The following is an 11,381-nucleotide window of genomic DNA, read 5'->3' on the forward strand; positions in this document are numbered from 1 at the left end:
TGAGTTTTAGAAAGATTTTTAATCCTACTAAAAACATTTTTATTTATTTTTTTTAAACTGCACAGATCTTTTCGCTGACATCACACTTCCTTCGTGATCACGCGACATTGTTTTGCTCTTTTATGCCACTCTTTCTCTCCAGGTTGCATCAGATTGTTTTAGTTTGCAAAAAAGAAAGTAAAATAGTTAGGCACATTGTGTGAGGTCCGATTGTAGAAGTTTTTTTTTATCATCATATTCCTAATGGGAGTTTCTTCAGAATACATTTTAAAATGTTCTTTCAGTGTATTTTGATGCTCATCTTCGTAATATCTGACGGTATGTAACGTTACCTATTATTTGTTTATTCACTGCAACAGGTTGTTAAAATGTATATTGTATTTTTTCATCACTCTCTTTACAGTCATATGACATTTTAAAACGAAATGCATTTTCCACCGTAATTACGTATCCTTTATTAACATTTCAACATTAAAGAGAACAATTCAACGTTAAAATGTTTTAAATGTCTTCTGCGTCACATTTCCGGTTTTGGTAGCGCGTGACTCCTTTGTTGTTAAATGATGTCGTACGTTTGAGATATCAGATGTTTTAAAAGAATGTCTCCTGTATGTCCACACAATTTTAAATGTTTTTAAAACTAAATAAATAAAACATTGGGTGTTTTAAACAGTCAGAGAATATTCAACTTAATGGGAAAGTTAGTCTTTGCTTTGGTGGACATCTCCAAGTTTAGACTTGGGTGATAAGTTAAATCTCACGACAAAATAAGCAATCATTAGCAAAGCATTAGTAATACAGCATGATTTGCTATATTATCTAACTTCATTAAAGCTGTGCAATAATATACAATCTGCAATGAAACCAGATTTTCTATATGGTACAGTCTACCCCTGCACAAAAATGATGCTGCCTTCTTAAGATCATGCTTATTTTATTGAAATAATGTTGATGGTCAACAGAGGGACCCAGAACTCCCTTTTTCATTTATTTTCCCTAAAGTAATAAAAGCAATTGCATAACAGTGTTCATTTCTGTAGCTCAACAGCATTTGATGCATGAACTGTTATATGTACACAATGAATGTAATGCAAGTCACTTTGGATATAAACGTCTGCCATCTGCATAAATACTTTTTCAAAAAAAAATCTTTCATTTTTTAACTCATGTTGCTGAATTTAAAGGAAAATTGTTTATGTCATCACAGATTATATAAAATAACTATTTGAAAAGTGTTTTCAGATTTCAGTAAATTATTACAATAGTCCAAACAGCATCAATTATCAGTTATAGTCTACTGTTCAGGTGTACCATGGTAAAGATCTGTGAAGTGCTGAATGACATGAAAAGCCAGAAGCTCCATCCAGTTCTGAATCTGTGTCTTATTTCTCCTCACCTCCTCAGCTTTTATACTGTTGTAGAGAAGACAAACACACTAGTGTCCACGTTTTATGGGGACATTCAGGCCTAATGGGTTTTCTACTGTACAAAATGTATTTTCTATCCCCTAACCCTGAAACTCACCCAAAACTTCATTCTATAAGCTGTTTTCCTAAAAGTCCCCACGAGCTCAAAATTTACTGGTATTATTATGTTTGTGGGGACTTTGGTCCCCTTATTGTAGTGAATACCAGGATCTCTCTCTCTCTCTCTCTCTCTCTCTCTCTCTCTCTCTCTCTCTCTCTCTCTCTCTCTCACTCACGCACACACACACACACACACACACACACATGTTAGGATTGGTGGTTTACGTGAACTCTCCATATGCATTCTGGTTTTTATACTGTACTGAAAACTGTATTTTCTATCTCCCTACACCTAAACCTACCCCTCACAGAAAACATTGTGTATTTTTAGATTTTCATCAAAAAATTAATTTAGTAGGTTTTTTAAGACTTTTGAATGTGTCCTCATAAACCACCTTCATATTGTAATACCTGTGTCATACAAACATTTGTGTCCTCATAAACATAAAGATCTTCTCGGCCTGATCTTCCTGAAGACAAGGCATTCTTATGACCCACTATAACACTATAACATTGGAACCACTAGAACCACTAGATGGACTAAAATTGAAGTCAATCGAATGTTGTTCCATATTATAAGTTACCGATTGTAATGACTTTGTCAATATAATAACATCACAGATATACAATATAAAGAATTATGTTTATATTTATTTTGGTGGTAATAGACTAATAAAATATAACGCCATAGTTTTAAAGATACTTTTTAATCTTACTAAAAACATTTTTAAAAGCTGCACAGATCTTTTCTTTGACATCACACTTCCTCGTGATCACGCGACATTGTTTTGCTCTTTTATGCCACTCCTTCTCAGGTTGCATCAGATTGCAAAAGAGAAAGTAGAATAGTTACGTCGAGTTAGGTCCAAAGTAACGTTAGTCATTTCTTTATCATTTACACCAAAATATTATCCTAATGGGAGTTCCTTCAGAAAACATTTTAAGATGTTCTTTCATTGTGTTTTGATGCTCATCTTCGTAATATCTGACGGTATGTAACGTTACCTATAATTTGTTTATTCACTGCAACAGGTTGTTAAAATGTATATTGTATTTTTTCATCACTCTCTTTACAGTCATATGGCATTTTAAAACGAAATGCATTTTCCACGGTAATTACGTGTCCTTTATTAACATTTCAACATTAAAGAGAACAATGGGCTAGGTGAACAAGATGGCGCCGGTGAGCTTCAGCGACGCGAGTGTGCGTACTTATTTCCGGTCTTGCGACGCTCGCATTGACTGTAAGGGAAACTTACATAAGAAACTTGGCTAGATTTATATAATTAAAGATTTTCAAATTGAACAGCCGATAGTGGTATATCAAAAACATGGGGAAACATCCTCCCTATATTTTGCGTACCTCTGTGTGGAAATTCATCAAGATACAACGCGGAGATTGCTTTATTCTTCTGTTGATTATGCGGATCAGCGTCAGTTCAGGTCCACATGGATTTCTTTTTTCAAACACAAACCTCTCAAATATGCAATACTTTTCATTTTAGAAGAGCTGGTTTTGTTCTGTTATGTAAGATAAATGTTTCTGACTGTCAAACAAGATGCACAGAGATTTCTGATAAAGCGTTTTATTAACTTTATTTGATAACATAACTAACTGTACAATTAAACCTAATATAATAATGGTAGGTTTGCCTTAAATAAAAGATCGCTGTTTGCATTCATGTGTGTTTTTATCTGTTTATTTGTTTTGTGAAAGATCTGCAGCATAAATCATTATCTGTCTAGGAGTAGCCATGTATATTGTAATTGTTTTGCATTAATTATCAGATTAAACAGATATTAAAATTAGTCACGTATTTTTTACTGTGTAAAATAATAAAATATGTTGTGAAAATAACGATGAAACAGACTGATGTATGTGTACAATTGAGAAATGGATACTTCTGAAGATAAATCGCAGCCCACGTCTAACCAGGTAAATATTTAATATAAAAAAATAATAATAACAATGCAAACATCTTCGAGAAATAAGTGATTTGTACATTTACATATTTGGTAAGATAAAATGCCTTATATAGCTGTGTATACACACCATGAGTAAACTTTCATCTCGTGAACAATAGTGAACATTAGTGTATTTAATTCATTCACCGGACCCAAACATACACAGGTTTCAAATCCACTGGCTCAGTTAACATTTATAGTGTAGTGATAATAGCAGTGTATATCTTATTTTCATATGAAGTGATATTATAAATCCTGTAAACATAGAGAAGGTAATCTTTGGACTTCTCCGGTTCTCTGCACTGACTTTAAGCACAACCGGAAATACCTACGCACACACTCGCAAGACCGGAAATCCAAGATGGCGGAGATATGCAACTAGCCCATTTAACGTTTAAATGTTTTAAATGCCTCTGCGTCATATTTCCGGGTTTTGCTAGCGCGTGATTGTGTTGTTGTTAAAAGATGTCGTACGTTTGAGATATCAGATGTTTTCCACTGTCCTTTTGGGGATAGAATTTATAGGCTCAAGAATTCATTAAGACCCCTTTAACCACTTAAAGACTTAAATGCGCTGATACTATATACACCAGTATTTCTAAAATTGTTAGCCTATTGTAACACAATTAATGTTACTAATTATATTTAGGTATAGTGTTTTTTTTTATCTTTAACAATGATTATATTTATTTTTCTCTCTCAAACATGCAGATACCCTGGGGTTTAAGGTTCGAGGTCCCTCTGGTCCTCTGTTTGTTTCGCTGAGAGGTTCAGCCATTTTACCTTGTTATGTTGAGACGCCTTTAGAGAAAGTGAAAGTTGTGTGGAAAAGAACAGACTCAGAGGCTCTGGTTCATATGTATCAAGATGGTGAGAGTCGACCAGAGGTCCAGCACAAAGATTATCAACACAGAGCTAATTTCTTCACTGATCAGATTCAACATGGAAACTTCTCTCTTCGTCTGGATGATCTGACAGCTGAAGACAAAGGGGTTTACAGATGTAAAGTTTACAGTCAGCAGCTCGCTGACAAAACTTTAGTTGAAATAAAAGATGTTGGTGAGTGAATCATTTCAATCCTACATCAGAATTTAAAATAAACCTAGGCTATAATTAATTGTGTAATATCTCTACTGTTTTTCTTTCAGAGCGTTTGCTAGCATCAGGATCAGATCGGTCTGTATCTGCACATGATGGTGAGGACGTCACTCTGAACTGCTCTGTAGACTCTCACATCAAACCTGAACACATTGAAGAGATTTTATGGAGGAAAACAGATGGAGATGGAGATATTCTGGTTCTGCTCTTCCAAAACAATAAGACTTTACCAGATTCATCAGATGAGCAATACAGAGACAGAGTTGAGCTCTTCCCTGCTGAAATCCCCAAAGGAAACTTCTCTCTCAGACTGAAGAGTGTCAGAACTGAGGATAAAGGAGTTTACATGTGTCAAGTGTTTGCTGGAGGACTTTCAGCCAATGCAACTGTAGAACTGGAGAGACTGGGTGAGTAACTGATGAATATGAAAATATGAAAATAGCGTAAACCAGACAAGCTTGTGCTTTGAACATTTTCTTTACTGTTTGAAGAAATGTTTATTCCTAAATCTAAAGGGATACATCATAAAGGGATTTTATGATAATGTAGGAAAAAAAGTTTCTTTGATAAAAATAATTTTGTACAATCAATAATTTTGGAAACTTCGTTGTATCACTTGATAAATGGACAAAAAGACCAATGTAAACCAGTGTCCTCAAGGGATTTTTTTTTTCCAATTACCTCTTTACTCTAGAAAGGTTCTTTGCTGCTGTAGCACTTTTTTGCCACAAAATGTCCTGTTGAGTTGAGTGGAGAACACTCTACATAGAACCCTAATCAAAACTTGTTTTCTAAAGTGTAACCGCAGCAGAGATTTAAAATATATTACCCAGAATTCAGTGCCTGGGATCCAGTTAGTCGTTCAGTGTCAACTTACATACACTACTGTGTAACTGATGTGTGTTTAACAGGTTTCTCTTGGCTACACATAACTGTGTTGATTCTCTGTATTGTTGCGTCTGGATCTGCACTTCTCTCCTGGCTCGTTTATTCCACAACAGGAAATACAGGTATGATTTTATTTTTTTTTATTTTATTTTATTTTTTGGAGAAATAGGCTTCAAAAAAGCATTCAGTTGTTATTATTAATATTATTAGTATTATTTATACATAATTGTAATTTCTAACTGGAATCTGTATGTATCTCCACTGTAGACAGAAGTCTGTGTCTTCAAGATTGTCTTTTCCTCTGCCCGGCTATAACTATGCTGTTGGCTTCAATCATATGGTCTGTTACTGAAGGTATTTCATCAGGACTTTATCTACAGCAAATCTAGCATAGACTGTACAACTTTATTCAGTTCTGTCTAAAGATTGAAAAGACTGATTAATTGATTTAAGATGATTACACTAAATATATTTGTACGTTTCTGAGATCTTTTTCATCACTAAAACCAATGTGTTTCAGGTTCTCTGTATGAGACCATCTCTTGCTGTATGCTCTATGTTCTGGGGCCTCTGAGGTTGTTTTGGGTGAAACCATTAGCCACAGCTTTGCCAGGTAGGTTTTCTTTTTATAAAATGCTGTGTAACACTCTGCTAATCAGAAACTACATAATACCTGTGTCTACTGAGATTTGTCATATATATACATTAAACTAAAAGGATTAAACAATTTTTTTATTATTATTTGTTTTAGTACTTTACATGATTTTACAACTTTTCTTGCAGATAAAATCTTGAAGTATATCATGATTTCACATGTCGATCATGCAGCATTCATGGCAGTGATGTATTCAGGTAAATCTAGACTGTAAATAATCTAAAAACCTAAACTTAATTTATCCTTAGTTTATCCAATTGATTTATCCAATGTATTTGAATTGATCAAATTATGAAGAAAATATATATATCTTAACTTTTGAGGTTAAGTAAAAGTTAAAACAAAAAAGTCAATGGAGAAAAAAAAATGTTTATTTTTTAATTATTATTATTTATTTTTTTTACAGTGCATGTTGATTAAGTTTAAATATAACATAGAACAGTAAAATATACTATAGTAATATACAAAACATTTAAAGCAGTTTTCTTAAATAAAGTCCCTTTATTTGTTGCTGTATTGTTTCTGAAATGACTCCAAAGGGTGTTGAGTGTCTGTCAGTTATAGTACTGAAGTAGTGTATTTGTTATTGGTTATTGTTCATCCTGCAAGCTAATTGTAATGTGTTGAACTGAATATTTATATAAATCAATATCTATCTGTGTCAGTACTTTTAGCCGAACATTTTCCAAACATCAGCACAGTCTTCAGCTCATCCAGCTTTGGTTTGCTTGTCCTGATGTGTCTCCTCTTCATTAAACGTGAGTGATCATCCATTATGGAGCATTAACCATCATCCTCATCTTGTAGTAATGCACTCTTGAAAACAGAAAAAAAACAGAGTTTTTATTCACAATTAATTTCAGAACAATTTAGTACAAATTGCATATTTCACCCTTTTAAAATATTTGAAATTAATTTTGCCATCATTTACACAACTACTTGACCAAAAAATGAATTCACAGAATTGTTCTTGATGATGTATGTCCATGGAAGATTATTTACATGTGTTCAAAACAAGCATCACTTGACATTTGCTTATTGGTGATATACAGTAAGTTATTGAATTCACTTATTTGTTTTTATAATTTTGTTTTTAATAGAGTTAGCTAATGAGAAGGTGCTGTCATGCTCTGGAAAGAAGTGCAGAAGGATGTTCAGTATAGTTCAAAAGTTTGTGGATACTTGTGGCTTTTCAGTGCTGCCTTCATTACAGCTCTCCCTCCTGCTCTACACTCATTCTGCCTCCGGTGCAGGTGAGCAATCACTTTACACTTGAGCAAAGACTGATTGAGAATTAACTGACATGCTTGAGGAAGATTCAGCTCTGTCTGCTTCTTACACACACTTCACCATAAATAGAAATGAAAGAAGATGACAGTCATGCAGTTATTGTGACAGTTTAAGTCTTTCCTCTATCTGACTCTCTCTTTTTTAGTCTTCAGCATTATGGCTCTTCCAGTACTTCATTGGTTGCTTCATCTCTTTTGTATTGGACGTAGTGCAGTTCAACGCTGTAAGTATGAGAAATTAGATTTTGCTCTATATCTGAAGAAATTAATCTGTCGATGGGTGTACAATAAAAGATAAATTATATGCATTTTTTTTTTTTCAAGTAAGATCGACCGATATGGATTTTTCTATAGCTGATGCCGATGTTTAGAGGTCAGGGTCAGCCGAAAAAAAAAAAAAATTATCCAAAGTTAACCAAACAAATTAATAAACTGACCAAGTATTAAATATATAAAACGGGTAAAATATATATATGTATGTGTTGGAACATAAATGTAAACTTAAATATAAATTTAAATAAATACAAAACGGGTAATATATATATATATATATATATATATATATATATATATATATATGTATATGTGTGTGTGTGTGTGTGTTGGAACATAAATGTAAACTTAAATATAAATTTAAATAAATACAATTTTAGAAATAAAAATCAATTAAACTGAAAAATATAAAAATATAAATTTATAAAAAATAAATAACAGTAGTGCTGCAAACACACTAGCAACATTTGTGTTTGGTATAAATGACACAGAACATCTAAAGTGCATTGTAATTTCAAACTTAAATCGCAGTCTGTTCATTATTAAAATAAAGTCCAGTCAACCAAACATATAAAAGGTTACACTGGTCAGTTTAAATACACCTATACCGGTCCACTCTGCTTTTATAGGATGATTTGTTCCGTCTAGTTTACATAAAAAAAAAAAATATATATATATATATATATATATATATATATATATATATATATTATAGTTTAGCATTCAGATAAACTGCGAATATGGAAACATTTGGATATGTGCAGAACGAGACGTGAACGAATGCTCGGGATAGTTCATCCACCACTTTTTTCTTCTCCTGTTCATAAAGATCTGGCACAATCTTTTCACTCTGACCTCTTTCCTTCATCATTATTTCTGACAGGGAAGCCAAAATGGCGCGGGGCGTTTAAGCTCCACCGCTTCGCATTACCACTGAGTGTGGACTGAACATGCGCAACTTTTTTTTTTTTTTTTCATAATTCAATCCGCGGGTGACGTTTGTGCCGAACCGAAGATATTGATCTGAACGGATCACGGATCAATGATGATCCGTTGCACCACTACTATAGTGTAGTACTACTATATATCGGTCAATCTCTAATGATGAATATACACCTAAAAGTTTCAGAGCTGGTTCTGTCTTTGTATGTACATCAATAACAAGTAAAAAATGATTAAATAGAAAATTAGTGTTTCCATCTGTATCAGCTGTTTCACAAGCAGTTTTTGGTTTTACTCAGTTATTAATAATTTTTATTCTTAGCATGTTTTCACTGTTTCTTTCGTCTTTTCAGTTCTACATTGTCTGTATAAATTTATATGGCTGATGATGATTGTGATGACTGGAGTAATGCTGTATTTTTACATTATGCTCTTGAGAAATGAAAAAGGTATGAATATATATTTCTAAAATTGAAAATATGACAACATGTAAACAGTTTAAACAAAAATTGTGTACAATGATACAATTAAAATAAAAATGAGCAATAAATAAGACTGTGCTTCTTTTTAATAAAGACCTTTTCTTTGATTTACAGTTGATGCAGGACCGGTCTGTGTGGCAGGATTTGTTCAAGCCTTGTGGGTGCTTGCATTTTCTGATGTTCCAGTCAATTATCAGAGTAAAGTACCGATCAGCTTCTTTCTTGTTAATCTGTTGATTTTTCAGTCTTCCTGTTTCATTCTCATCCACAAAGCCCAAGGTCTGGATGAGTGTTGTGATTCTGCCGGGGTTTATTATACCCAGCAATAGTTTCAGACAAACTAAGAATAATTAGTCTGAATTTGTTAGCTTGTTCACTCATAAACAATTCCTTAATGAACTACAAAAATGTTTCCCTCTGCCCTACAGAGCTTCACATGAGGAAGATATTGTTCCTGTATGGATCAGCTGGTCTTGTTTTAGTGAACTCGGCTGCACTGATGACAGAACTGATAATGAAAGCAGGTGAGAGAACAAAACATTTGAACGAGATTCATTAAGTCATGTAGGATCAAAACATACTGTTTGCTGAAAACGAATCTCCTTCCACAGTTCATGGTGTGCGTCTGCTGGGAGATTTGAGAATCGTTGTCCTTCCGTCTGAGTGGCTCTTTACTGTAACACTGCTGGTTTTGTCTGTTTGTGAGTATGACCTGAAGTGGATTTTATCACTATGTATGAATCATCCATCGTGCTGTTTTGTAGTGAGGGTGATCAGTTGAGACTGATCCTCAAATCCTTTTCTCTCTCACATCTCAGGGAAAGCTGCCAGAACGGAGTCTCAGAAGGCTTCTCAGGTGAGTTTGTATGATTACATATGAATTTGGTTTATTAATACAATCATTTTAAATACACTGACATTTTAAACTGGACAAAGTAAAGAAATAGAAAGATGTAACATAAATAATGTTTCAGATACATGTTTTCTTCTTATTGCAGATGTCGACAGATAATGGGACTCCTGGTACAAATCATACAAGAATAGATATGACCCAGAAGACTGGAGAATCCCATGAAATGGAAACTCTGAGAAACGTAGCTGAGAACAATGAGGAGCATCAAGAAGAAGAGATCAACTAACATTGAACTGCACTGTTTTAAAGATCTGATTCAACTTTTCTCGTTGGGCAGGTTTTCATGGTATGAATCATTTCTGATGGCCATTTCTTTGTCTGTGTAACTATTAGCAGCAGAAACTGGTGCACATTATCACGGGTAGAGCTGGATGTATTTTTATATCTGTGATGTTGTGCCATTGATATTGTGGTATGTTTTTTATGGTTGTCAAACTATGCTGATATCCACTCTTAAGTGAATCAAGTACGGTACTTGAAGTGATCAAAAAATACAATTTATTTTTATATTTGTATGCATTTAAATAATTTCCATGTAATATGTAACATATTTCATTTAATGTAATCTTTGTCTTTATTTATAGCTGACTTTTCTTTCAAAGTCACATTATTTTTTACTGTAGTACCAAAACGGGTATTGAGAAATATAAATATTCACTTTAACTGTAAGGTCAGGTTATGTTCCTGGCTAGAATAAGCTCCAAAGTGGATCCAGAGTTGAATGTATAATATTAATGTGGTCTTCTCTTGTTTCTCTTTCACTGGTATTTTTCTATGAAACATGTTCTAATCTGAATTATCATTCTCTGTGAGATGTTTATTGATGCACATTGACTTCTGAGATGGTGTTACTGTATATATGACAAGATTAATGATATTCTGTCTCATTCTTCTGATAAACTTTTGTGAGATGATCTTAAATGTAGACCTTTTTCCAACTGTAGCAGGATGTTGTTATATATTTATATATTTATCTATTTTATAGTGTTTTGTACTTTTTTTGTACCAACTTCAAGCACATGATTCCATGTAGTATTAAAAATATATGTGAAAATAAACATGTGAATGGGATTCCCAACTGACCCTACTCGTTTTGCTTTTTGTCTTTGGTTTAAATTATCTTCATTTCTTAAAGATGAAATGTCTGATGAACAATGCCAAGCAGAGTACTTGTGATTTCTGAATAATTCACTGACATTATAAAGTGTGTCTAGAGGAATGCACTCAGGTGATCATTCTCTCAATTTCTCATTAATGCAATTATCTAATCAACCAATCACATGGCAGTTGCTTCAATGCATTTAGGGTTGTTGTCCTGGTCAAGACAATCTCCTGAACAACAAACTGAAT

General features: G+C 33.4%; 1 protein-coding gene across 1 annotated transcript; it reads left to right on the top strand.

Moving 5' to 3' along the window:
• The first annotated feature begins 2,333 nt into the window (after positions 1–2,333).
• Positions 2,334–11,118, top strand: LOC127955777 (uncharacterized). Its single transcript, XM_052553487.1, has 16 exons — positions 2,334–2,517; positions 4,203–4,550; positions 4,640–4,996; positions 5,501–5,599; positions 5,745–5,831; positions 5,998–6,090; positions 6,261–6,329; positions 6,798–6,890; positions 7,233–7,385; positions 7,568–7,645; positions 8,990–9,085; positions 9,233–9,316; positions 9,547–9,642; positions 9,730–9,819; positions 9,937–9,974; positions 10,117–11,118. Exons 1-16 carry the CDS (start codon positions 2,472–2,474, stop codon positions 10,255–10,257), a joined length of 1,968 nt encoding a protein of 655 aa, XP_052409447.1. The 5' UTR covers positions 2,334–2,471; the 3' UTR covers positions 10,258–11,118.
• Positions 11,119–11,381: the final 263 nt, after the last annotated feature.

Source organism: Carassius gibelio, chromosome A3 (genome assembly GCF_023724105.1).
Source record: "Carassius gibelio isolate Cgi1373 ecotype wild population from Czech Republic chromosome A3, carGib1.2-hapl.c, whole genome shotgun sequence".
NCBI classification, from domain to species: domain Eukaryota; kingdom Metazoa; phylum Chordata; class Actinopteri; order Cypriniformes; family Cyprinidae; genus Carassius; species Carassius gibelio.